The sequence below is a fragment of the Betta splendens genome, chromosome 6, assembly GCF_900634795.4.
Source record: "Betta splendens chromosome 6, fBetSpl5.4, whole genome shotgun sequence".
Classification (NCBI taxonomy): domain Eukaryota; kingdom Metazoa; phylum Chordata; class Actinopteri; order Anabantiformes; family Osphronemidae; genus Betta; species Betta splendens.
The window spans coordinates 10810662-10837912 of record NC_040886.2 but is presented as its reverse complement, the minus strand read 5'-3'; the positions used below and the strand labels follow the sequence as shown (position 1 = coordinate 10837912).

Below are 27251 nucleotides of genomic sequence, written 5' to 3'. Positions count from 1 at the left end.
GTCATTTTGGAGGCTGTAATGTGCCCTCCTGTTCCAATAGATACTCTCCTCATATTCGTTGTTTCAATCTGTTTGCTCCATATTCATAACATATAAAAGTACAGTGAGTTCACACTCTCCTTAAAGCTCTGTATCTTCAGGCTTAGAGCCAATGAAGCCACAAAACCTAACGATGCATTCGCTGACTCTGTTCTTGTGCTCAATTACACTCCCCAGATTTTCTCTCAGTTTTGATGAGTTTCAAAATATCAGCAGCAAACCAGGAGGAAACCTTGGCTTTTATGGAGGTTGTAAGTGAACGGAATAAAAATTGATAGAGTTTCATTCCAGTACATGACATCAGAGTAAATTCCTCGCGTTATAAAAGGCAATAACGGCTGCGTTTATTCCACGAGCATTTACAAACATGTACATCTCTCATCATACAAATTCGTGGGAATTCGATTCATAGATTGATGGACTGTAACTTCTATTCAGATGCGAGGAGCCATCACTCTGCCATAAATGAGACTGGCAGGACATAGGAGACATTTGACAGTGCAAAATGATTTATGCCCTAGGTAAAGTAACGCTTCCCTGTCTGAGATGTTGCATTTGGACTTGCTTTCTCCCACCGCTGCTCACAGGCTTCATAAAGCCTCCTCTCCCCACAGCTCCCTCCCTATCTTTCTTACTGTCACTTACACTTACACAGCGGGCCATTTCAGGGGTGGGAGGCTTTTATCTCTGCAGTCAGGCAGAATGCAGACACGGAGAGGGCTGCTCGTCTCCAAAGGACTGTGCATTGTCAAAGCATATGCAAGCGAGACCCAGAAAGCCTTTTTCCAGACCCCACACAAGATCTAAGGCTGGAGAACTCAGTGGGGATCAATGGACCGCAGCCCGGTTCAATAGTAATGGCTTTGTGTTGGTGAGAGGGATCCTGCTCATCTCAAGCACATTTAATACGCACAGGCACAGACCAGATCGGCTTCGTGTGTTTGTAAAAGGGACATATGCATAAAAGGCATAGTGACAAATACACAGTGGCTATATGTGTGCGTTTGTGCTTCATTCACACATTTCTCCATCTTACGTAACCACCTTATTTGAACACTAGGTCTCCTATCGTCATATCTGCCAGCTGGCACAAATACAGTTTCGTAAAAAAAAGCACTACTCATGACAAGGGGGCAACACGCTTCAAACAGATGACATAACTCCTCTTACGTAACACACATGGCACTGGATGTCTGGCTATGCTGGAAAATCCCGCCCGCTGTGACCCGCGCCTGCATCTCCAGCTCCGCAGAACGGGCCCCAGATCGCTAATGAATTTGCGATCAGCACCCGGGGGCGCGGCGCGTTCCGACTGGAGCTCAGATTAGAAGCGGAGACGTGTCACGACTGCTTCCTTTAAGAGCACACAAACGGATCCGTCTAATGAGAGCTGTCTGCGCAGCCGGAGCGTCCCACGGCTCGTCTCTCGTATTCTGAGGCAATTAGTAGCCCAAAACACATCAGTGATCCACAGCCCTGGGTGTCAGGGTCCTTCATTGCAATAAAGTCTATCGTCAATAAGTTCTGCACATGCAGTAATTATGCACCAACATCTTCCAGAGTTAAAAATTATCTCCAACAAAGCCACTACTGACGGCTGTTTCAGCAAAGGTTCAAACTACACTTCCTGCTTTGACACAATATACACTTCAACTAATGGATGGATTGAAATATGGTCCATACACACAGAAATAACTTCAGCGATTCAATTTTAATCTGTCCAGTACTTTACAACCAGATTCCATCCGCATTGATGAAATTATTTCAACCAATTAATGATTCAGTAGGAAAAATCATTAGTTGAATTTTAATTGTAAGCAAGTTAACATTGTCATTGAGAGATTAACAATTTTGCTGCTGTGTCTGAGTTTATTGCTCTGACTGTGGACTGGTGGATGACTGTGCTTTGGGCTGAGAGCCAGATAAGGGAGCAAATGTGGAAAATGTAGCAAGCGGGACCAATATGTTGTTGGTTTTAGTGTTTCATGGGATTTGTTGAAGAAAAATATTGAACACCGTGTTTGTCCTTTAAGAAGAAAGCTTCAACAGCACAATAGCAGAGAAAGGTCAGATGCTCAGACAAATAAAGGCCGCGTAGAGAGGGCGATGAGGACATGTGCAAGTAAAAAAAAAAGAGAATAAGCATAGGTTCGACACAGTGAGCGCACACGCCTGATAGCATTTAAACCAGCTGTTGGATAAAGGGGGGGGGGGGGGGGGGGGGGGGGGGGGCAGATGCTGGTCACATAATCCTGAGGGAACGAGCAGCGTATCAGCAGAGGGAGACCAAACGTACGTATCAGCGTAACCAATTACTCCTCCAGCAAACAATGACGGGCGTTTTTATTGCTTTTCTAGTCCGGGGGCCGATAATTGGATGGTACCAGGACAATTCAAGGTGAGGTCCAGGCCATGTGATAAGATGAGTTGCAGAAGTTTTATGTCTGGTCTGTTTTTCCCACAAATGTTGTTTATGAAACGTGAAACAGTATGAATCTCCGTGTTGCTGTTTGTTACCTAGACAGTTGAAAACTACAGCAGGTCTCTCAATGTCTCAGGTCCTGTCTGTGTTTAAAGGACTCCTCTTCAGGAGATATTCTCATTCTCAGTTTGACGGGTCGTCCAGAAGGTTGGGAACGACGGCGTCTATTTCTGGGCTGATGTAACGCACGCTGATTGCCTGCGGCTCAGGCCTCCGTTATGATTGGCTGACAATCAAAGCCCGCTGAGTTTAGTCAAAGGTTACAGGCAATCATAGTAATTTGTTAATGATACAGGGCTTTGGTCTCATCAGTGTCTGCTGCAGTGAGTTGGCAGAACTCTGCAGCACAAAGCTTCGTAGCTCCCATCCTGTCCAAGGCTGTGAGATGGAATCATCATCAGATATTTTTACCTGATTCTGTTACATTGTTATGTCCTGCGTGCATTTCTCTATTGGCCACAGGCAAAAGGTGTGTTCAGTCCAGCTCCCAGCAGCAGCCGCGCTCACGTGACGGAGCGCTATTGCGTCGAGCCGCGTGAAACAGCGAGTTGACAGTCTCACCTGAAGGCTTCGATGAGTCTTTCCACTTTCTGCGCCTCTCCCTGCACGCGGACGTGCGCCTGGAACTTTCTCAGGGCCTCGTCGAGCTCCATCCCCGAGAAATCCATCTCGTCCACGACGCAGCTGCGAGGAGACGGACAGACAGCGAGGTGAGGAGGCGGCACGTGCTCGCGAACTGTGAGGAGCCGAGCGCCGACGGCAAATCTTCCTCTTACGGTCATACTTTCTATGCCGAGCAAGTGACCCGGAAGACGCACGTGCGCGAACGCGGCTTTGTGCGAACGTCAATGCAGAAGAAAGGTCTGACGACAGCGGGAGATACGGGGGGAGTAATGACATGCAAAGAGCGAGGGGGTAAGAGAGAGGTCCGTGAAAGGCTGCGGTGGCGAATTCTCCTGCACACACACGACTGTGCATGAGCGCATGAATGTGCACGAGCGTGCACGAGCCCATGCATGCGGCGTGGGGACGCATGGAAGTGTGCTCAGTGCAGTGACCTATTTCTAGTCTCAGCAACAACCTCAGCAAAAAGCCTCCCTCTCTTAGGCTACGGCGGCCGCGTGGGGAAGCACTGAGCGTCGTATTCATGCGTGTCGGCCGTGACGCGTGTTACATACACACATGTGGGTATTAGCTTCCTGTTATCCGTCAGATATTCTACCTGAATTCTTAGTCAGATTTTCAGATCTGTCAGATCTTAGGTAGATTCTGACAGATCTCATGAGTTTATTCTAGGTCTTAGTTTGTTTTTTGGTGCATTCAGGGACCGCAGAATTACCCGGCCTTGAGGCAAGAAACCCTGTTGACCTTAAGGTCAGCGCGGAGAACAACATCTTAAGATGATACAATAGGATTCATTTGTAGATGGATTAATTGCAAGCTCATGGCAACCGAGCAGCTGAATCTGCTGCGGCTGTGTTAATCAACCCTGAGACTGTTACTTTCAAGGAGGTCACGTCGTTAGGCAGCCAATGAAATCACTCCTGCAAGTGGACAAATATGCGATGACATTTACAATAATTAATAAAAGCGAGTCATTAATAAAGCTCCAGGAATCAGTTAAAGTGTGGACTGTTAATTCAATATAAATAAACTGATTATGTTCGACATGCTCCATAGCTCCTAGGGATCAAATGGTCAATTAGAGGGGACCTCGTGGTTAATGAAAGATGGATGAGAGGTAGTTCACCAGTATAAACAGCGAGAACTCACTCAAGGACGTCTCTGTTGAACTGCAGCTTGCTGTTTCCCAGGAACTCTCCGATCATCTGGCGGCTCAGGCCCTTCCTCTGCAGCAGGAAGTGAGCCACCCCGATGGCCGTGTCCGGGACGAACCCGCGCGTGATCAGGAAGTGGATCCCTCTCTCGGGGTTCCTGTCCGCGCAGCAGAGCAGAGGGATGCGAGTTAGATCCGAGCGGAGGAAGGAGGACGTAGGAAGTAGGAAAGTGACAGACTTCTGGACTGGACCACTGATGCGTGAGTTCATGTACTTTAATTTGTGCAGTTCACGCCTTGACTGCACCCTCGTCTTCTATCTCTCCCCCTCTCTTGCTCATTTAGCAGCAGCAGCCCCCCCCCCCCCCCCCCCCCACACACACACACACCCGCCGCCTGTTTTTTCATGGACATCACGACATCACAGGATGGCAGTGGAAAAGCGGCTCCTCCCAACAATCACACACCCTAATGAGCAGCTGCTGAGCGCAGTTTGCCGGGCCGTTGGAGATTTGTTCGACACAAACAGTAATAAGTGTACTTTGAACCCTGAGCCAGAGGGTGCAGAAATATTAAGCAGCTTTCTGTCTGCGACAGAGCGTGTGTGTGTGTGTGTGTGTGTGTGTGTGTGTGTGTGTGTGTGTGTGTGTGTGTGTGTGTGTGTGTGTGTGTGTGTGCACGTGTGCGTGTGTGCGTGTCGCTGGCCCACTCACACATTAAAGAGGTTGAGTCCTATCCGATAGAGGCGTTTGCGGTGTGTGTCCGTGGACAGCGTCGGTGAGCGACAGGAGGCTGGGTCCTGGCAGCGGTCCCTCGGCAGCGAGACGACCAGGGCCTGCAGGGCCTCGGGGCTCGGCCCCCCGGGGATCTGCTGAGGATGAGTGTAGTGGTACTGCTGGTACTGTGTGTAAATCTGGGCGGGCTGGTTGGACTGGGTGGAGGTGGAGATGGACGTGGAAGTAGAGGTAGATGTGGAGGTGGAGCCCAGCCTGTCGGAGGCGCTCTCGGCCTCCATCCCGCCTCCTCCCGGAGCCGGCACCGCGGAGCCTCTCCTCGATCCCGGATCCACCATTTCCAGCTCCTCGCTGGGCGGCGGCGCCGGGAACTCCGGCTCCTCCGCCGACAGCCCGTCCCCCCCGGCCGTCCCGCTCACGGACGTCTTCCTGCTCCCCGGCTCGCCGCCGCCTGCGTTGCCCAGGGAGGTGGTGGTGGTGGTGGTGGCTGAGGAGATGGTGTAGGAGCTGTTGCTGTCGATGTGAACCGTGACGTCCCTGAAGGCCATGAGCAGCGAGCTGGCGCTTCGAGGCATGCACGCGCTCTCGGCAGCCGCGCGAAGGGCCCCGGGGTCCATCAACAGCCCCTTCCCCTCTCCACCCTCTGACAAGCTCCAACCGCGAAGGGCTTCGTCGATTGATTGGGCCAAAGAATGCAGCTGCAAATTAGACGATAAAAAAAAAAATGCACTTCAAACTAAATCACATGATTCCAGCAGAGGGATTTGATTAGTGAATAGGAATGTCGGTGGGGGGGATGCTAATTAGCGACTAGATAGATAAACAGTGATGAAGGATGAGCTACTCATCAGACCATCGCATTCAGACGGAACTGTCCGTCAAGCCAGAGGGGGGCCGTTCAGCAGATCTAAACGCAGAGAAGCTGCTGAGTATCTATCTCACCTGGATCAGACTGGCCTCACCTGTTCTGAAAAGCAGTCCTCCAGCTGTGTGAGCGTGGGCCCGGGGGTCTGAGGCGGCGCCGCGGTGGAAGCGGGGGAGGGCGGCGCCGCCGGGGCGGCCGCCGGGGACGGCGGCAGGGAGGTGGAGCGGCAGGGGGGGGGGGGGGGGCGTCTTGGAGCGCAGCGGGACCTGCCCCCCCCCCGGGTGCAGACTGTAGCTGTGCCTCTGGGCCGCGTTGCGGCTGCGGCCCGAGGGGCTCGGGTGGCGCAGGGAGATCCGGCGCGGCAGCTTGCTCTCCGACAGCGAGTTGCGGATCTTCTGGAAGTTCTTGCTGAGCTGGTACTGCCGGAACGCCGTTTGGATGCGGCGGGCGGCTCGCCTCGCGATCAGGTGCCCCCCGTACTTCTGCTCCAGCTCCTCTATCTAGGGAGAGTCAGGGGGCAGTGAGGCTAAATATCAAGTGTGTTTACAAGGGTCCCACACGCACTGACACTGACTCTGCAAGTGTTCTATTGTACACATCGGCCGCTGAGGCATATTTATTCATCAGGCCAACCATCATGTTGCCATTTTGAGCCCGGGTCCAGAAAAGAATCTGCATGCTGGCCGAGTCGGGATTCACACAACCATCTTAGTTCACTCTTTTGTATCTGTCCCACCCTTTTGAACCCGGTAACGGTTTAAGGTATTAGAAGCCAAAGTAAACATCATTTATCATGCTTCAACTGCTAATACTGGCTGAAGGGCCAGGGGAAGAAGGATGGATGGCTTGCGACAAAGGTGCTGTCGAGCAAATTAGCAGAAAGGTAAACACCTGCACAGGCCTATTTCTGATCCGTTTGCTCCCAGAGCAACTCATCCTAAAACCTCAGCATCCGCCAGAAACTCTGCCTCCTATATTCTCAGGAAGAGAGAGAGATATGGAGGATGCGGTGGGAGGCGAGGGAAGAGACCGAGAGGGAGAAAAGGAGGACAGTCACGCACACGCACGCACGCACGCACGCACGCACGCGCGCGCACACGCACACACACGCACACGCACACGCACACACACACACACACACACACACTCATCATACACTGCAGCAGCATTAGCAGTGGCAACAGCAGATCCTTCAGTAGTTTGCTATGAGAAATAGAGATCTCCAGTCGCCAGGAGCAGTTATTGGCTGTTACCATGACGACATAGCATCTTTTGAGCTCTTATGGCTGTGGCAGGGGAGTCGTTGGTGCTCCTTTTCATGTCAACAGAGACAGAAATAGACGTGAACTGGGATCTTGTTGGTTGTCATGCAAGACGTGTCAAATAATCATGCTTCACACACCTCCTCAAAGTAAAAGAGCGAGAGGAGTCAGCATCCGTGCCCTCCCTGAATGCTCTAATGGGCCCACACGCCTGGAAGACACACGTACCTGTTTGTTCTTATTCTCCAGAGAGATCTCGTACTCGCTGGGGCCCTCCCTCTTGGTGCCCTCTACTTCCTGCCCGCCGCCGATGGACGGTCCGTCCTCCAGGCTGAGCATTCGACCGCTGCGGCGGAAAAACAAGAGCAGAAGTGTATCCGCGTTCCCCACTGACCTTCAGAGCGCCGGCGTTGCCGCGGCGTGCGAGCGCCGGCAGGTCATCAACTATGCACAGTGCGAAGAGGTTCATTAGGCAGCAGCAGGTGGAGCGTGATGGCTGTGGTGGCTCAGGGCGAGAATGACTCAGTTTATGTGTCCACTACTGTTTGGCCAAATTCTGGCCCCAACTCGCTGGTGTAAAACTCTGAATATGTGACTGGGATCAGAGCCGTACATGCCTTTTGAACTCATTTTGTATTTTACAGAACATAACACTCGTCTAAAATACTGTCTCACAGGCATCCAGCTCACATTTAACTTACATTTAAATAAAATAAATATCCAGGACAATTTATCAAACTCGCTAATCCCTATCAGCATCTCTATCAAAGAATTAATATTAGCAATATCCAGCCTCACTACTATGGCTGTTCACAGACTCAGTGGTTTACTTCATCACTCAGATGTTTATAGATATACGCTTCAATATGAATAGATCACCCTCACCAACATCACCAAGGCAATTCCGCTGCACACCACACAAGACGCATATTTATATATGAACCCACTCATCACTCGAGTGGTTGCAATCTGCATTATTAAGAGACAATCCGGTGCCAGACAGAACTAATTAGAGCGCTGGATAACACTGTCTGATACCCTGAATTCAAACGGTGGTGCACTGTGCATGTGTGGTGCAGTAGGTACTGTGGGAAATGGATGTTTTCTAGAAAAAAAAAGCCTTTGAGCAGCTCAAACATCCACACGGAGATCTACAGTCTGTGCTGATGCGAGTCTGCAAAAGCTGATGTTTTTCTATAGTAGTTACATCATTTCTATAGACATTTGAATGTACCTCAACGACCAACTCTGGCGCCACAGATTTATAAGAAACCAGCAGTACAAACTCGACCACCTCTAATCCCCAGGTCCTGATGGAGCAGCGTTCTTTTAAATGTCCGCGTTATTAAAACTGAGAGAGAGCCGTGAACTGCTTAACGGAGCAAATTACAGCCATGTCACCGCGAGGACGCTTCCCTGCTACACTTTAAGGTTTATCCTCGGCTTTCTCCCGCCTACTGTGCCATGAGGTAGAACACTGGCATTCAGCACTTTTTCTGCAGCCTGGACTGCTGTAATCACAAAGCACTGATGACACGTAAGAGGTTTTGTATCGATGTACAATTATGAGAGCATGCGCACAGTTTTGTGTGCCTGTGCACTCCTTCCTCCAACCTGATATTGCTTACTCTAATCATTTTTACACGACGAGGGGGGGGGGGCGTGCTGAACAGCACCGGGGAGAAGAAAAGCCTGCTCATAACTAAATAATGAGTGCATCGCTATAGTTCCTCTCTGTCTGCTCTGATTGCTCTGGAAGCAAATATTTTGCAGCGAAGGAATCAGCGACAGGACCAATGGAGCTTTAAAGTTGATTAAATTAAAGAGAAACGTGGAAAATTAATATTTACAGTGGAAGCAGAGGTGAGGCCGTGGAAGAGAAGGAGAAGATATACCAGGCTGGTGTGTGCAGGCTGGAGGCTGTCTCTATCAGAAAGTCTATTAAAACACTGCCATGCCCCAGTGCAGCCTCAGAATACATTAGAGTACATTAGTATACATTAGAGGATTTAAGAGCATGAGTGGAGCTATTAATGCATCTGGACAGCAAAAAGCCTCCGTAATGATATGGGTGGTATACTCTCTAGCTCTCCAGCACGCCGCCCACGCATGCTCACATATGTGTACTGTGGCAGCAGTAACAGCAGGCAGCGCGCACGCTCCCGCGAGCGGTGACGTCACGGCGGCAGAGGAGTGAACATCTGCCAAATTGCATCACTCAAGGTCCCGCCGGGAGCGGCGGTGCTGCACGTGGCGGGGGGTGAAAACGCAGGGGGAGGACGAGGTACGGCAGGTCGGGCCCCACGGTAAAGTCCTGGGAGGTTCGAGTCACGCGCTGTGACGACGATGACGAGCCGCAGCACGCGGCCTTTCTGCGTTATTAGTCCGTCCAATCAGGACCATGCGGGTGTGGGAGTTAAGTCATGAGATCAGAGAGAAGGTTTCCAGACGGACAGATGGTGATAATGGTAAAAACAGAATGAGGGACTCGACAGGGAGGGGCGACATAGAAATAATTGCACGGAGATGATTAGAAAAGGCGAAAAGACGAAAAAGAAGAATAATTAGAAGAGAGACAAATAACTAACAAGGCGAAGCGGAAATGACTGCATCTAAAAAAAGAGGCTTCAAAGATGGGACAAATACTAAACAGGAGGTCGGGGAGAGACCTGACAGCAACGCGGGGCTCATTCATGCATCCCGGAGTGAAGCGTCACGTATTCACAGAAAAAGCAGAAAACAAAAAAAACCCGAGCAAACTCATACGATAAACAACGCCGCGCGCGCGAAAGTACTGGAGCCGCGGTGTTTTCTCACAGTCAATACGTCTCCTCTGCCGTTCCCATGGCTTCGCAGAGTCAATACCCGGGCCCGTCTCCCCTGCACGCGAGTTCCCCTCGCGGCTGCAGCTTGTTCCGGGGGATTTAACGCGTTGGCGGGTGCGGGACGGCGTCTTACCTGGACAGGCCTGTGGCGTCCGCCTCCGGGTGCTCAGGGGCGGGACAGCAGAACTGATGCAGCACGGTCTCACTCCTGCAAAGAGACAGACGATGAAGGTCAGAAAGTCACTTCCGACAGGCGCCTGGTTTCCCGCGCTCCCCGCATGCTTCCTTAACGTCCATTCTTAGCCTCAAATCCCCAAAAAGGTTCTTAAGGGACTTTCATTAGAGTTCTGGATTATTTCCACGGATTCTGTTTGCAATTGGGCTCTGATCCCGGGGTAAATACCCTATGTAGGTCAATGCAAGGCTGAGAAAGCTCCCAGTGAGTGAGTGTCTATGTGATGGCGTCTTGGCCTCCACACTCGTCCGATTCATGGAATTTGGCGGGATCCGCGCCGACGGTTACTCCAGTTCCGCTCCTCTTTTTAAGTTCCCCCCGTCTCTCGTCTTTCTCATGCATTTTACATCCGCATTCATATTTTAGGTGTTTCCCCGGCGCTCTCATGTGGAGCAATTTGGTAGCATAGAGAACGAGAGTAGGAGAAACAGTCGGGATGTGGGTTTAGCACCGGGCACCCCCCACCACCGCAAGCGCGACGAAGCAGCTCGGTGGAAGGTGTGGACGTGACGTCACGCGAGGTCGCGCCACGCCGCAACGAGCTGAAAGCACGGGGTCGACAGTGGATTTCTCGGCCACGCTACAGCGAGTCTCCCGACTTGGGCGCAGCATATTGCGCGTGACACAGACCCACAGTGACAGGCGTTCAGAGTCAGCGCGAGACTCGGAGTGACAGTGCGGGCTATAAAAAGCTACCTTTTCACAGCGACTTCCACACACTTAAAGGCACAGCGATTTTTTTTTGTTTAAACATCTCGGATCGACGCGCGTCACACTCTGCTTCTATGAATAATACTCCCGTCCGCAGCACGCGCCGATGGGACACGCGCGCGAATAATTTCCCCTCCATTTAGCTTCCTGTCGGCGGCGCTTCGCGGGAGGCGACATAAAAGCAAAGTACCTGCTGCCTTTATGGACCTGAACTGTCAATATATTTGTCGTCGCTTGTATATGGCGCTTAAGCAATTAAGCTTTTGAAGAAGTACTCTCAGCAGACAGGCAATTGCCTTCTGTTCACCAACTCCCGGGAGGTTTCGGCTCCACGTTCATCTTCCACTGGGCCTCGAGCGTCGGGAAAAATTAAGTTGAGCACGTCACTTAATCACTGGAGCTAATTGCAAATACAAGCACATCAGTCAGTGGGACTCATCGGTAAATATCCAGGACAAATGCTATTTCACCATACTTCTAACGAATATTACAGAAGAAAAAGCTACCTGTTGCTCGTCCATGTCACTGTGAGATGAATCTCTACACAGTTGGACTCATTATTAATTTCTCGTGTTTGTCCAACGTAAAGATCTCCCTCATGACACATGGCTCCCATGGTTCTCCTTTGTTAAATATTTCATGCTCCAACAGCAACGATCAATTCAGTTTTGACGCATCTCTGAATTCTTCCTCCTAGATGTGCAAAGCGCTTCGAGCCGATAAAAGCCTTGAAAAAGTCCAAATGCTCCGTCCATTTGGAGCAACCGTCCACGGACGATGTTTACTGTAATGCACAGAAAATGAATTCCAGGACATCGGGAGCAGTTAATTAGAGGAACGACGCTTCTGTCACAACCACGCTTCACGCTGTAACAAACAGTCAGAGAAGGAATATCTCAGACAGTGTCCGGATCAATAATCAATAAAACGCCCTCAAAGGAATAGTTCAACCTTTTGGGAAGTGCACTTGTTGACTGTCTTGCAGTGAGAAGATCGATTCCTACCTCATGTCAAAGACCCAACATGTGGTTTTACTGAGACTATTGTTATCTTTTGATAACTTATCGGGAGCAGGTGCATTTTGTAACTGGCATGTAGTATTTACTGTGTGTTGAGCTAAATAGAGGGAATGGAAATGCAAATAAAATTTAAAATGCAATATCAGATTGGAGCTGAACTATAAATAGATTACAGTATAAAATGTAAATCAGGGCCAGGGAGCGAGATGTGACATTACACTAATGTACACACACACACACACACACTCTCAGCGGGTCCATCTGTCTGCACGGCGCACGCGTCGCGGCTCTCCGTCTCCGCCAACGGTTGTGAAGCGAGCAGGTGAATATTTTAACAGTACATGCCTCCTGCTGTCGGCCCGTGTTTTCTCTCTCCGCGCCGCCGTGTCCTCCCTCACACCATCACGCTCCTCTTTCCTGTTTTGTACCGGCGCTTTCAACGCAGCGCCTTTCATCAGCCACTATCCAGTGGAGGGAGCGGGGGGGAGGCGGGTTGACACGCAACAAGAACAGCTCCATTCGGACCCAAACTTTTTGCTCCTACATCGTGTGATCTCCACTGCACCACATCCTGTCTAACCTATTTGTCCGCCAGAAAAACAGATAACCCGGAACGACAGCTTCCCCAAACGCACTCTTTTGTAAAACAGAAATCCAACTCCTCTCCGTTCGCCCCTCTCTCCCTGCACCTGTCTCCCCCCTCTCCCTGCTCCGCTCCCTCTCGCCGGTCCACTCCGACGTCAGCCTCCAGCTCCTTCCTGCAGACACCTCCAAGGGCTCCATCAAAGACAACGACCGAGCGTTCATCTCTCTGTTTCTTTTTCTCTGCCTTTTCCTCTCTCCTGAGAATGGCTGATTACCATTCGCTCCATGGGCTAAGTGGGGCAGATAGGAGGCTCAGCTGGAGAGAGAGGCACACACATACACACACACACACACACACACACACACACACACACACTCCTGTCTGTCCCCCGTAGGCATATCCACGTGCACTGGCAACGGTGACAATGCAGAGCCACCAAAACGTGCTCACAGCCGACCGCATGCCTTTTATCCGTAGCGTGGAGAAACTGGGCTCCGATGTATTAAACACTAATGCGCGGAAGAGAGCGGCTGTACAGCTGTAAAACAGAAATGTGCTGACACACTCAAGTCCCTGCCAGCAGGAAAAGCAGAGGGCAGATCTGATCTCCAGTCAGCCGCTGACAGGATGCAGGCGAGCAATGACAGGAAGAGGAATCCTTTAAACATGCAAGCGAACGCCTCGCCTCCCCCTCGCCTCCCCCTCACCTCTGCGGCCTGCCAGCAGCCAAACGAGACATTAGGTGTTAAGTTACCGATCTTATCCAAGTGGACCTAAAATCAATGAGGAGGTGGGAATGCCAGCTTGGATTCCAGGACACAGCCGCCAGTGTGGGAGCAGGAAGGCCATTTAATGAACCTGTAGCCCACGAGAGGTGGGCAGCTCTGATGTATTCACCTGCACCTTCCTTTAATTTCCTCATCACCAGGAGGTGCTAAACTGACTCCCTTCAAAGACTAATAAATGCAGCCGCTATGCAGCACATGGACTATACGCAAGCTTATAGTGGACAGCGGCAAGGGCTACACATACGCACTCAAGAACGCACAACTCAAGAGGTAGGCGTAAGTTGGGCAGATTAATATCAACAGCAGCTCGTTTTAACATGTAAACCCCCCCCCCCCTTTTTTTGTACTCCTCTGCTCCTCTTAACTCCTCGCCTGCTCCGCTGCTCCCCTCAGCGGAGGTGGAGTCCCAGAGAGACCAATCAGGCCTCCTGCTGGGATACAACTTACAGAACACACACCTACAGAGAGACGCGGAGACAGAGAAAGATGGGTTTCTCTCATTAGACGGCGCTGACGTGCGCTCCGATGCTCCGGCTCAGAGCGGGAGGGGGGGGGGGGGGGGGGGGGGGTTGCCGATGATGTGTGTCTCCGCTGTGCGCGTGTGCGTATGAGAGTGGCTGCGTGCACGTGTGTGTCTCATCTAGCGTTGCAGCATCAGAGACCCACAGGTCCCACGAGGGCTCCCGGATCCTGTGCAGTAATTAATAGAGAACCGAGCAGCACCATGGACAGCAACAGGGGGTGTCTCATCATTGCACTTCCAGCTGCCGCTGACCGCTGTGCTGGGAGTGTATTCAGACACACACACACGTTCGGGCCTACAGCTGTTTGTTATGTAATGATCTAGTGATCGCGATCCAGTCTCTCATTAAATAATCCACCTCTTCCTCTGCTGGCTCGGTCCTTAGAAGGCTCACGGCTGAAAATTGGGGAGAGAAAAAAAAATTGCGAGCGACTTCTTCATTAATTAAACGTCTCTCAATCCGCAGGACACGCACGCGCCCGCGCACACGCACGCACCTAATTACACCGGGTTTAGCTGGCGCTTGACGAGTACCATGAAGGATTCAAATGAGCCCGCTATGACCAAGGTAGGAAATCTAAAAAAGAAAATGTACAAATACTAGAACCGATTTGACCACGTCTAAGGACGGATACAGATAGTGGACCGTCTACTCACTCGGATTTCCTTGCCAGGGTCAAGGATCGACAGAGGGTTGTGGGGGTCATCGGAACCAAGGAGCGGCAGCTGGGACAACTTGAATCGTTTTCCGGATCACTTTCAACCGGAGAGACCGTCGATGGATCGGCAGGAACGAGCTGCATGTCCCCCGGGTCCATAGGTTGAGGAGGCAATGGTTGGACCCCCGGTGCCGCCTCGACCTGTGCTGGTGCAGTCGCATGGTCTGGCACGGACCCTGCGCGAGTCTTGGACTGGGGATCCTGAGGATGGTGATGGTGATGAAGGCAACTGGGGTCCAGGTGATATTGATGGTGATGGTGGTGATGGTAAGGATGCTGCTGTTGTACCCTGACGTCCCGAAGGTGCCTATTTTCGCCGATGAGCTCGTCCACCCGCCGGTCCAGCTCCTCTATCCGTGCGCGCTGTGTTTGAATGAGACTCTGCTGGTTCTGGACGATGGTGGTGAGCTCCCGCAGGTACAGAATCGCCTGCACTGGGTTTTCGAGCAGGCTGGAGCTCATCATATCATAGGGCGAGAGGAGAAAAGAGAAGGAGATGAAAAAGGGAGCTGGACTGACGGATGGAGGACAACCGAGATGCAAAAATATCCGTGAGTGCGAATGAGAGGTGTTCTTCTGCTCTCCTCTCCTTGATTCTGCCCGTGGATGAGTGGCTTGTGGATGAGGTTGCACCGACCGAGCCAGCCTCAGCCTCTCCGGTCGTCCTCCTCGCTCTCTCTCTCTCTCTCTCTCTCTCTCTCTCTCCCGCTGCGCTGAGTGGTGCTGAGGAGAGAAGCCAGATCCAGATGTGACAGGAGAGAGGAGGGGATGAGAAACGCTGGAGGATGGATACGTTATTACGCACAGGCACGAGAACGCACCAGAGCAGGCACGCACCCTGTTGGCTGCAAAAGAAATTGTATTAGGACAAAAAGGACCGAAGGTTTAAGACCGAAGTATCTACACATACTACAACAACAATAACTACAGCAATCAATATTAATAATAATAATATTTTTAACATTTTGATAGGATAACTTAGGCTAAGTGTAACGTACTTACTTATCTAAGCGTTCCAATCATAAAACACATATTTCCGAGGGTACTAAAGGCAACTGTATTACGCCGTGGTCACGTGGCAGGGGACGCGGAAGAACAGACCCGTTGTTTTGCTAAACTAGTAGCTGTGTGGCAACCAATAATCAACTTTCCCCTGACTGTTTATCTAGTTTGCATGCGGTAGCGGGTAAACAGCACACATGGTCAGGTAAGAGTATGATCCCAGTGTAAGCTAGTCGGCGTTAGAGTATAACGTCACTGAACCGCTTAGCATTGACGTTAGCCGACGCTCCTGACCCTTCTTTGCTTAGCTTTTCATTCGGCATTTGTCGGCACCTCTTTTCACCAAGACGTTACTTAGACATCGTAACGGATTTTCCTTGCGAATTATTAAAGTACATGTTTTTTCAGTTGATAGCTGTTAATATTAGCAAAACTACGGAGCATCAGCTTTGCAACACTTGTCATGTGAGTGGTCAGGTGAGGTCTAGAAATACGGTGTCTGAACGCCTTAGTCAATGATCCGTTATCGAATGCGCCTAAAAGACGCAACGAGACCGAGGGCTCCTGTGCTTCAGCTGCACCTTGTCACTAAAATGACCGCAATTACGTGCAAGTTGTATTTCATCCAAAGCTCAACGTCAAATCCAATATATAAACTGAGAAAATGTGCCACTTTAAGAAAAAACTCTAATTTTAAAATTGATAGCACTGCACTCCTCAGCATGTTGGAAGAGGACCAGCACCTGTATGTCTAAAGCCTGTAAATGTTTTGAGTTTGGCTCAAAGCTTTTCCAAATGATGAAAACTCTATTGCCTCATGGTCCAAAGGTTTATTTCTACAATACACTTGTTCTTGTAGACTGTGTTGTTTCGGAATCTGAGGTCATAGCATCTGGTCTTCCTGCTTCATTGTTGCTTTATTTTTCTAGGATGACACAGAAGCACTGCCTGGATGGACAGGTCTACTCAGTGCCTCTCATCCAGCCAGACCTGAGGAGAGAAGAGGCAGTCCATCAGATAGCAGATGCATTATTCTATTTGGAGACTATCTCCACAGATATTTTCAGAAGGTAAACTTGGAATTAATTACACAAACAAAACAGTTTTATCATATTTGGGATTCAGTGCCAGGCAGAGTGTGAGGTTTATGTCCTGGATTTTAGAATATTGACGTATTTCCTCTGTGTGTTCATGTTCACATGTGTGCATTGCTTCTAGGGTGTCTGAGAGCGTAGAGAACAACCGCCGCCAGCTGCAGAGCGTCACTGACAGGATCCGACTGGCTCAGGCTCGTGTTGACAAGATCAAAGGCAGCAAGAAGGCCACCAAGGTAATGCGGCACCGTCCCTTTGCAAAAGGGCTTTACATATTTTATCAAACAATACAGACAAAGCAAGCTGACAAGATGGTTATTATATATTAGCTCTTTTATGCATGTACAGGTGTTCTCCAGTGCCAAGTACCCCGCCCCAGATCGACTTCAAGACTACACTTCTATTTTCACTGGAGTGACAGACCCCTCCTCACAAAGCCAGCCCAGGCGCCGGATACAAAGCAAGCTGCGACCCTTTGATGAGCAGGCTATGCAGGTGAGTTGAATACCTTAGGAAGCTGATAAAATAAGATCTGAAGTTTTAGATGCACCATGCGTCTCAAAAACGTTCCATCACACAGCTGATTTACTGTCCTAAATACATGTTAAAGAGAAGAGCTGGTCCTTTGCCTTGCACTTTGCATTGCCTGTCGTTGGTGCTGCTGTGGCATCCATAATAATGTACAGTAACACCTTGAGCTCAGTTAGAAGACAGGACTCAGCTCCCACCCACCCACTCTTAAGGCCAGCGTGTTGGTGAAGGGGAAATAGACCTAGTGCTTCTCCCGCATGTTGAAAAAGAGTCACTTGAGCTGAGCATCTGTTCTTTTGGATGACTCATTTTGAATTGCACATGCTGTAATATTTGACCTGGAATCACCTTAGGAACCTTTGGGTGAGGGTAATAACAATGCAGGGAAGGTATTCGGTGGTAGTCTGCATAGTCCAACATGATCCAGAAGGAAGTAGTGTTTTTAAAATGAGAACAACAATAATCTCTCGGTATCTTTCTTTCTTAAGCGTCTCTGTGTGCGTGTGTGTTCTGCTCAACACAAGCTTCTGCATTATTCATAGCGTACACCACATCTTTTTCTTTTACCAAGTCAGAAAAACATAAAAAAAGCACATTTCTGCTGCATTCCATTGTTGTAGTGATGTCAGTGTGTCAGCAGAAGCATTTTGGTGGTACTTGTAATTTGCATTATTCAAGGTTTAACCGGCGCATCTCATGGAGCCCTTCTCTGTCTTCCTTGCAGGATAAGTTAACGTATTTCCCTGTGTGTGTGAGCAATAAGAAGAAGTCTGAGAACGAGACCGAGGAGGGGCTGGGCAGCCTGCCGCGCAACATCTCATCTGTCAGCTCACTGTTGCTCTTTAATACGACGGAGAACCTGTGAGTCTGTGAGAACAGATAGGCACAAAAGCAAACTGTAAAGGCTGATTGATGTTTTTTTTCTTCCTCATATGGTTGTGTTTTTTTCCAGATATAAAAAGTACGTGTTCCTCGATCCTCTGGCGGGCGCAGTGACAAAAACACACACGACGCTGGAGACGGAAAAAGAGGAGAAACCGTTTGACGCGCCGTTGTCCATCACAAAGCGAGAGCAGCTGGAGCGACAGGTACCGTTAACGTGACTTTTGTTAAAGCATTGAATGATTGAACACAAGAATCTTTTCTCTTTGACAGACAGCAGAGAGCTACTTCTATGTGCCAGACCTGGGCGAGGTGCCCGAGATAGATGTTCCGTCCTACCTGCCCGACCTGCCAGGCATAGCAGACGACTTGTCCTACAGTGCAGATCTTGGACCGGGCTTCGCACCTTCTGGACCCACACACAATATCCCTGAGCTGCCCTCCTTCTCTGAAGAGAGCAGTGGAGCAGGTACACGGCAGCACAAAATCCACACTAGCCTTGGCTTGATTTAACTGCATTTTTGGCTGTGGGTGCATTTGTAAGCTCAGATCTTTCACCTTTCTGTTTCTTCAGGATCTCAGCTCCAACCTAATGCTGCTCCCCCTCCACCACCACCACCACCACCTCCCCCTGAGCCTGTCCTTCCACCTGTGACTCCTGTAGGTGCTCCCCCTGCTCCACCGCCTCCACCACCTCCTCCTGTTGAAGTCTTTCAGGCAGCGGTTTCAGGTTTGACATTTTATATACAGGACTAAAGATTTACAGGGAAGAATCAATAGTGCACACTGTTTATATACATTTACACTAAGAAATTCTGATCAATTTTGTCTGCCAGCAGCTCCGGTGTCTGGTGCTCCCAGCGAGGTGGTCCAGCCATCGGACGGCCGTGCCAGTCTGCTGGAATCCATTCGTAATGCCGGCGGCATCGGCAAGGCCAAGTTACGCAACGTTAAAGAACGCAAAATGGAGAAGAAAAAACAAAAGGAGCAGGAACAAGGTGTCAGACTGTTTGGAGATGCAGTTCTGTGCATGTTTTATTTACAGCTACATGATGCAGCCTGACGAATAATTCATGAAGTCAAGGCAGAGCACGACCAGCCCCTAGTTAATGTTCCCCCGTGAGTTTATAGTGTCACACCGCATGTTAGCATGTGTGTGTTGTATTCACATCTCATGTAGTTATCCTCAGTCAGTTGCCTTATTCTATAGGCCAGATTCCATAAAAGGTTAATTAACAGTATTATCATAAATACTGATTTAGTATTACATATGAACTTAGTCATGATCAAACTTTATCTGTTGAGTCCAAAGTGCTGGATAATAAACAAATCTAAACTATTTCCGTTCTCTAGTATCTAATTTGAGAAAATTGCACGAGGTTTAATTCCTTTCTTTGTTTTACAGTGGTGGGAGCAGCGTCCAGTGGGGGAGACTTCATGTCAGATCTCTTCAATAAACTTGCCATGCGAAGGAAAGGTGAGAAGGACATCATGTGGTATTGGGAATGTTGATGCATGGAAGTAGACATGCCTGAAGTCAGCCACGTATCCTGCCTGCAGGTATATCTGGGAAAGGGCCAGTGGCCGGGGAGTCAAGTGAAGCTCCTCCTGTTAGCGGTGGTGCTTTTGCCAGGATGTCCGATGTCATCCCACCACTTCCTGCCCCACATTCAACAGCAGATGACGATGACTGGGAAGCTTAATGTGATGAATGTGATTGTTGTACAAAGGACTTTAGCAGTTTTGCTTCAATTAATACGATGATTATGAAAGAAAAGTGCCAATTGTAACAGAATCGTATCTTGTAAAATGACCCCAGAAAGCTTCTTAATGCTCATAGGTGAACAGCACTAACAGTATAATTTATTCATACTCACTGCAAAACATTTTCAACAGGTTGAACAGACATATGATACAAAGAACATAGAAACAGTTCACTAACATCTTTCTATAAATAAAAGTAATCTTTGCATTATATAACCTTTACATTCAATGCTTTAAATATTTAAAACGACTTCAAGGCAAAATGAATCTAGACCAGTGTGGTGCTGGATATTGTTGTTGCTGTTTCAGGTTCTGACGTACATAAAATTTTCCTCTTTCAGTATGTATAGAGGTAAAAAAAAATCCCTGAACATAATTTCAAATGTAAATTGTGAAAACAGACTCCGCCTGATTCTAAGATGCAGAGTAAGAGGATGTTGTGATAAGGAACGGTATCTAAATGCCTCTTATTTGCTCTGAGCATTTCTTGAACTCGAGTTGCATAGCTTGAGTGTTTTGTTGCCGTCTTGTGAAACTGCTGGAGTGACGCTACAGCTGTTTCTGCTTCTTCCCCAGGAAGAACTGGAGGAAACGGTAATATAAAATGTTAGTCATGCTACAGTGCTTTGACTGTTATAATTCTACAGTTATTGTTGCTCCTCCTCACCTTCCGCAAAGCAGCAAACGCAGGCCCAAAACTCGCGTGTGTACTGGTGCGATCTTTGATCCACGTGGGAAGCTTCGAGAGAGTAGTGGGTCTAGAGTAACGTCTGTCGCACAGCACAATGGAGGAATAGTCGCCACGGTGACGGATAGCTCTTCCTTCAAGCAGAGAGGCAAACGCTCAGGAATCATATTATAGAACAAAGAGATTTTTACTGTCTGAAGCTGCATCATTACCTATGGACTGATTAACAGCCTTCATGCAAAGGTTTTCTATAAGTGCTTGACCGGGGCTCCTCCCTCCAGTGTGAGGCTGAAGGTAAAAGAGATGTGTGAGAAGTGACACAGTACTGACCCTACAGTATTATGCTATGTTAATAGATTAAGGACTCACCAGGTGTTTGTCCAGATAGGACATCTTTTCCCGCAGCTCTGGGGATTTAATGTTGGGATACGGCATTCCCACCATCACCACACACCTGTTACCACATACACAGGGAACATTGGATATTATGACTTGTTTACTGTGGGTAGCTCCAGCTGCCCATGTGCCCTGGCTTTACACACACACACCTGCCCAGGTCATCGGAGAAGTTGATGCCCTCACTCATCTTTCCTCCAACTACTGAGAACAGCAACGCTCCCGTCAGTCCACCACCATCCACTGCACATCTCTAAAACAAAACACCATCACAAGTGGCTGTCGCTGGCAAATACAAATGGTTTATGCCTGTTCAGATGTGTCAAGTAGAGTCACGTTTACCTGGATGCAACGGGAGAACTCGCTCAGCACCTGTTCCACCTGACTGGCCTTCTTAGGCTCCTGGAAGATCTGAAAGTTTTTTTGCCAAAACTCAGAGACTGATGACTGTTTCACAAAAGTTACTTCCTAAACACTCGTCAAGACACGAGAAACAAAGACATGAGGACGATGGCTTATTTGATGGAGAGCCTGTGTATCTAATGCACCTTCTTCTTGTTAGCCAAGCGAGTCAGGGCACCGCTAGCCCCCCAGTGAGCAATGATCTTCCTTGAATAGTCATAAGATGGGAAGAAACACACGACCCCTCCTGGCACCACGTTGCAAACGTTAGTGAGAACGCGCCCCGTCTCGTCCATCTGTCGGCGAACAGGCACAGATTTACAGCAAATTCTGAGTAAATACTACAGCTCCAGTTTAAATCCCATTACAGAAGCAGCATGTGTAGTGCATGCTCCTCGTACCATGCGTGGAGAGTCTCTGTTTTGGAAAGTAAAATCCAGCTCCTGACCGGACGGACCGCTGCACAGGATGAGAGGAAGAATGTTCTCGGGAGGAATTACGTGACCTTCAGACAAAATCACAGGAGTAAATTTTACTGAGTTAAATAAGAACATGACATATTTAAAACTTTTTTATTATAAAATAAATCTGTTAAGCTAATTTATGTAAATTTTATTTTACTCTGCTCCTTTGAGTTTCAGAACATAATATTGTCCATCTAATATTAGCCCAACCAGTAGGCGGTCACAAGGTCTTCAGTCTGCAAAGATTTAACAACTCAGGTTTAACTACAAGTTGTTTGTTTCTATCTTTGCTCATCATCATTGCTGTCATATTTTTAATCGATACCTTTTCTCTGTGAATGGCGACATCATCTGTCACCTGAACCAGGCGTCAGCCTGTGTGTTATTTATTATATTTAGTGACTCTGATCACTTCCAATTAGTATTCATACTAAATATAGACTATAATGGATGAGTGTGTGAATGAAGAATCATTTATTGATCTGCCATTTGAAACATTACCACAGTTAGACAAGACAATAGTAAGATGAGACATCACAAAACTACACAAAACAAGGCATTGTAGAATGAGCCACTCACCACAGGAAAACTCAGTGATGCGCTCTGCTCCGACTCCAGCAGAAAACAGTAGCTCTTGTTTGAAGTCAGAAACCTGCACACAACATCTTTTAGAATTCGTAAACCTACACAGTGAAGACTTGATTTGTATTCTATAAGGTATTTAAATTGGCTTACAGGTTGCATGGTTCCTCCTGCAATTATGACTGCTCTGCACTCCTTCAGCACCTGAGCGAAGTGGACCGCGGGATTCAACAGGAGGAACTTCACATTGCTGTCCGACAGAGTACCTGAACAAACATTGAAGGGTTTGTAGTTCTATTTCATTACAGACCTTTATGGTGTGCTGCATGTGTAAACGCTACCTTGTCTGTGCACCACCACTCTGCCATCAGTGTTGCTGTTAGTGAGAGCCATTAAGAAGCTCTCCACCTGCATCATGGGAGATGCAGACAGGACTTTGTCTGCCTCTACTGACCCCTGCTGGTCCGAAGAATAAACTACACACAAAAAAGAAGACTGATCAAATCTCGAACATTAGACTAGAAAAAAATGGGACATTGTTCATTGAAGAAGTACTTTATCAGCACATCTTACAATAGCTCTGGGCTAATTGCTGCATGTACGCAATTAAGCATCTATGCTGTACATTACCTGGTGCAGCACTCTGGTTGCTCTGCAGCGCTTGTAAGTAGCGGTTCAAGCCTTCGGTGCGCCGGTTCTCCTTGTTTGAGTTGCTCTTCGTGTGCAGACTCACACCTGAACCTGCATACTTCTCCACAAAGCCACAGAGCTGCAGATACAAGATGTGTGGTACAGTAATTTCAGCAAATCCCCCTAAATAAGGTATTTGTAAATTCATATATGCATATATACACCTGTTGACATACCTTTCTGCTGATTATGCTCTTCTCAAAATATTTCTGTAACTAAAGAGAGACATTAAAAGAATAAGTTTTGTGTTAAGGGGGTATGAGTGAGATATTTGGTGTTTACTGAATGATATACTTCATCACTACCTTGAACAAGTTGATATTGTCGATCTGAGCCTTGAAGAGGAAGTTGTTAATGGTAAGCATCTCTGTTTCTAGAAGACAAAGGCATAGTTTAATTAATACTTAACAATCATACTTACTTCTATTAGTGTGTGTGAGTTGACACGCGTAATTTACTGACCTGTTTGTGTAGTCTGGGTCTGTGGATTCTGTCCCACCTTACCTGCAGAATTGCATCAAGAGTAGTTATTCACAACCGCTGACTCCCCCCCAATTCCCTCCCCCACGTACGCTGCATACCACAGATAAAAAAAACCCAAACACTATTAGATCAGAAACGCTGACCTCCCAGCACCCGGACAAGCCCTTCAGTCACAAACAGAATCTGCTTGATGTACATCAAGTTCTTTGCCTTGAGCCTGCTCCTATGGCGAAAACAGAAAAAACATAAATAGTCAAAATGGTACGGCTAAATTATGACATGCATAGTGTGAGTGTGTGGACTCACCTATAGCGGTCAGAATACTGGGTGAGCTGGCAGTGGGCGCGGCAAAGCTGCAGAAGATCGCAGAAATTCAGCCGTGTGCAGAGAACAAGCAGAAATGAAATCTTTACTTCATTGTGTGGTTGACCCTTATTACCTGCGCCCCATTTAGCTCTGCGCTGTGTATACAGGAGAGGGTATCACTAAGATTGTGAGCTTCATCTATAATCACCACCTGAAAAATAAGTAAGAGACGACTCAAAGTATGTCTAATTTCATCCAGTAAAAAAACAAAAAACAAATATAAAAATCAAACATGCTGAAAAAATACTGTCTGATTTTACCTGTCCATTCAACTTGACCCCCGCTGCCTTCCTTGTAGCTTCGTGTAGCACCATCTGATAGGGCAACACAACCAGCTATACATACAGAGAAACAGAGGTTAACTCTGAACCTCCTGAATATACAAATGTACTGTATCTTTGAAGAAAAAGATTACAAAGAGCTACTGGAGGAGTGTAACCTGTGCAGGAGGGACAGCAAGGCGTGTGGTGTAGTAAGGGCATGACTGCGTCTCCCGGCCCAACTTCAGCAGCTGCTCTATGTCGCGGACCATCCCCAGAACTTCGTCTCTCATCTGCTGCAGCGCTGATGTTTTATTGTAGGGACACACAGTCTTTGTTGGGCCTCGCTTACGCTTCACCCCATCCTCAGGATGTTGTTTCTCTACGACAGACAAAGCTGCAGCATTAGAATTGCACTCTTAATAAACACTTAGATCTCAGATCTCAGCAGCTATAGTGCATATTTGTACGGGCTCTCACCATGCTTGTTCCTCTGCATCTCCATGCAGCGGTCATTAATGCGCTGGATGCTGCCCAAGCCACGCACCTCCTCGTTGACGCATAGATTCTACAAGGTACGGTGGGAAACTACTGACACCATGGCTCAGCAGTTAAGGCATTTACAATCATAGGCGTGGGTTCATCCAAAACACTTTACAAGTTTCAGTAGCACACACACACACACACACGCACACACACAATGAACGGCTTATGTTTCATTGTCAACGGCACTTAAGCACATGCTGGAAACTGGAAAAACCAGGAATCAAAATCGGTTGATCCATAACAAAGTAAGACACTTTAACAAGAAATACTGCCTTGATCTGGAAATCAGTGAACCGAAAAGGAAAATAACTGACTGCAAGAGAGGATTTTACTGTTTATTCTTATTTGTGAAGTGAGTTTCTTCAGATGTTATGAATCCTCTGAAGAAGAAACAGAATCTCTCACTTATTTTATTTTACAGCCAGCCTCCAATACTCCACTGCCATAAATAGATCACGGTCAGGGGGAAACAATCGGGTCCTTTACCTCATGCTGCTGAAAACGGTCATGAGGCCTGTTACTATTACTAAACTGCCACTTTAAAATGTTGGCATTAACAGGCCTTTAAAAGAGCGAACAGACAAGGAATGGCTGCAGTGACAACAGCAGGGGCCGCAGTGAGTGGTATGTGGGCGGGGCTTCCGTTGCTAAAAACAACAAACTTCTCCATAAAGACCTTAGCTGCTCTGCCTCCTCCTAGAATGTTCTGGCAGCTTCCAGACACATCTGATGATGTAACTGATCAAAGGTTTGTGTTTGTGTTTGTGTGTGTGTGTGTGTGTGTGTGTGTGTGTGTGTGTGTGTGTACGTACACATACCTGCCGTGAGGCTAATGTAACCAGACTGACATCCTTGCTGAAGGGGCTCTTTTGAACCTCATGGACAAACTGGGCTAACTGGGAGTGAGTGCGACTGCAGTAATAAATCTGTAAACATGCACAATTTTTAAGTTTAATTCAAAGATTATGTGACACTTATCACCATCATTCCTGTGGTTATATCAGGACACCCATTCTTGCAGCTACAATGTTACCTTAGTAACGTGTTCTTCAACCAATTCGTCGTCGTCATCGTCGTCTTCAGCAGCACAAAATCTGAGGCAGTGAGTAAACATCATCTGTCGTCACTGTTCATTTACTGCAGGTTTTTACAAGGATGATAAACCTTATAAACCACGACCCTGTCATGTCAGCCCTCACCTGCTTTTGCTCTTGGACTCATCATCACTCTCATATTCTGCAATAATAAGGTCCTCATCCTCTTTATCTTCTGAAGAATCTCTTTCTTCTTCCTTACTGAGATGAAGCAACTTGAATGCCTCATCATCCTCACAGCTCTACACACACAAAATTAATATATATCAGCTGTAATAATCCACATTATAATTGTAGATGCAATTGAGTTTAATTTTCTGATGCCTGATACTCTTGTGTAAGACGGCTTACCTTTCTTTTCATTGCATACTTTAGCTGAACATTATTTCTGATCATTTCTAATCGCTCCTCCCTCTTCTTTCTTTTCAATTCCTCCTCCTGATGCAAACACCAAGATAGAAATCAAAGAATTTCCAGAGATCCGCCGCTAGGTGACATCTAAAATATAATATTCCCACCTTCAGCTTTGACACCAAATCACGTTCAGCCTTTTTTTGAACAAAATCGGTGATCCAGTCAGGTTCTGCCGAGGAGCTGGTAGAGGAGGACCGAGCACTGGAAAGCGCTGCTTCCCCGTCCTGCAGCAGAGCAGCTGCCTCCTGTCTTCTCCTGTCCTCGTAGTCTGTCAGCCAGCTCAGAGCCCCACATATCAGACTCAGTGACTTGCCCTGGACAAAAGGAAGAGACACATGGGTAGTCAGGTCTTTGTGGAGGTAATCTGCATCTTTTCATCCAACTCTATATACACACCGTTCCAGTAGGACTTTCAAAGATGCCAACTTTGCCTTGCTCAAGAGCACAGTACAGTGCTTGCATAAACTGCTCCTGAATGTCGTAGGGCTGGAAGGGAAATGGAAAACGGGCCCTGCCACTCTCCATTCTGGTGAATTCCTTCGTGGATCACCTAAAGTTGGGGAGTAATCGCCATGTAATCTCAACACACCGTGCTTGTATCACGCACTAGCCATAATACCCGATAGTGATGTTTTGTCTAACATTGAATGGGACAGACAGGTGCGACGTCGAACCAGACGAACTTCACATTCATTTTAGGTTAATTTAACACCACGACGTAACTTGTTTAGACAAATCCAGCCCGTAGACGCGTTTAGCTCAGAAGCTAGCGTCTGATATTGGCCGTTCAGCTGTCAGCCGATCACTAGTCGTAACAGGAAAACTACGAGGCTATAAGCTACGTCGAAGTCATAGCTAATCACAAGCAAACTGATTACACACACTGGTCGATGCATTCTTACACGCTTACCCGCAATTTTTACAAAATAGAGAATACCTTTACTTTGTATTTTTACTCCTCGCGATTGAACAACCGCGCCAACAGACTGTACTGGCCTCAGAAATTGACCAATAGGGAGCGAGCTAAA

At 48.0% G+C, this 27251-nt stretch overlaps 3 protein-coding genes across 7 annotated transcripts in view; 1 reads left to right on the top strand and 2 right to left on the bottom strand.

Moving 5' to 3' along the window:
- iqsec3b (IQ motif and Sec7 domain ArfGEF 3b) overlaps positions 1-15705 on the bottom strand; it is a 22764-nt gene extending 7059 nt beyond the window's left edge. Inside the window, 9 exon segments of the mRNA XM_029153370.3 lie at positions 3083-3205; positions 4295-4456; positions 5012-5730; positions 5995-6141; positions 6143-6397; positions 7388-7505; positions 10118-10192; positions 14504-15410; positions 15568-15705. Coding sequence (XP_029009203.1) covers positions 3083-3205; positions 4295-4456; positions 5012-5730; positions 5995-6141; positions 6143-6397; positions 7388-7505; positions 10118-10192; positions 14504-15030 — 2126 coding nt within the window. The 5' untranslated portion in view covers positions 15031-15410; positions 15568-15705.
- Positions 14693-20021, top strand: wash1 (WAS protein family homolog 1). Of its 3 annotated transcripts, none has more exons than XM_055509478.1 (11): positions 14693-14832; positions 16497-16637; positions 16786-16897; positions 17010-17156; positions 17917-18053; positions 18145-18280; positions 18348-18543; positions 18649-18804; positions 18911-19072; positions 19480-19551; positions 19635-20021. In XM_055509478.1, the coding sequence occupies exons 2-11, from the start codon at positions 16498-16500 to the stop codon at positions 19775-19777; spliced, it is 1401 nt and encodes a 466-aa protein (XP_055365453.1). In that variant the 5' UTR covers positions 14693-14832; position 16497; the 3' UTR covers positions 19778-20021. The 3 variants fall into 3 exon arrangements, with proteins under 3 accessions (XP_055365453.1, XP_029009209.1, XP_029009208.1); XM_029153376.3 differs by lacking the exon at positions 14693-14832 and adding an exon at positions 15636-15772 and having other exon boundaries at positions 18914-19072; XM_029153375.3 differs by lacking the exon at positions 14693-14832 and adding an exon at positions 15636-15772.
- On the bottom strand, positions 19916-27251 carry ddx11 (DEAD/H (Asp-Glu-Ala-Asp/His) box helicase 11). 3 transcript variants are annotated; one of them, XM_029153371.3, is made up of 28 exons: positions 27161-27251; positions 26620-26773; positions 26328-26537; positions 26161-26247; positions 25915-26051; positions 25749-25809; positions 25534-25641; positions 24650-24737; positions 24349-24551; positions 24170-24244; positions 23983-24060; positions 23850-23896; positions 23687-23766; positions 23523-23564; positions 23366-23433; positions 23237-23275; positions 23001-23139; positions 22712-22846; positions 22524-22636; positions 22368-22440; positions 21726-21829; positions 21471-21620; positions 21265-21333; positions 21075-21175; positions 20896-20980; positions 20739-20814; positions 20506-20660; positions 19916-20420 (listed from the first exon to the last, which is right to left on the bottom strand). In XM_029153371.3, the coding sequence occupies exons 2-28, from the start codon at positions 26746-26748 to the stop codon at positions 20388-20390; spliced, it is 2685 nt and encodes an 894-aa protein (XP_029009204.1). In that variant the 5' UTR covers positions 26749-26773; positions 27161-27251; the 3' UTR covers positions 19916-20387. The 3 variants fall into 3 exon arrangements, with proteins under 3 accessions (XP_029009204.1, XP_029009207.1, XP_029009205.1); XM_029153374.3 differs by having other exon boundaries at positions 27167-27234; XM_029153372.3 differs by having other exon boundaries at positions 27134-27229.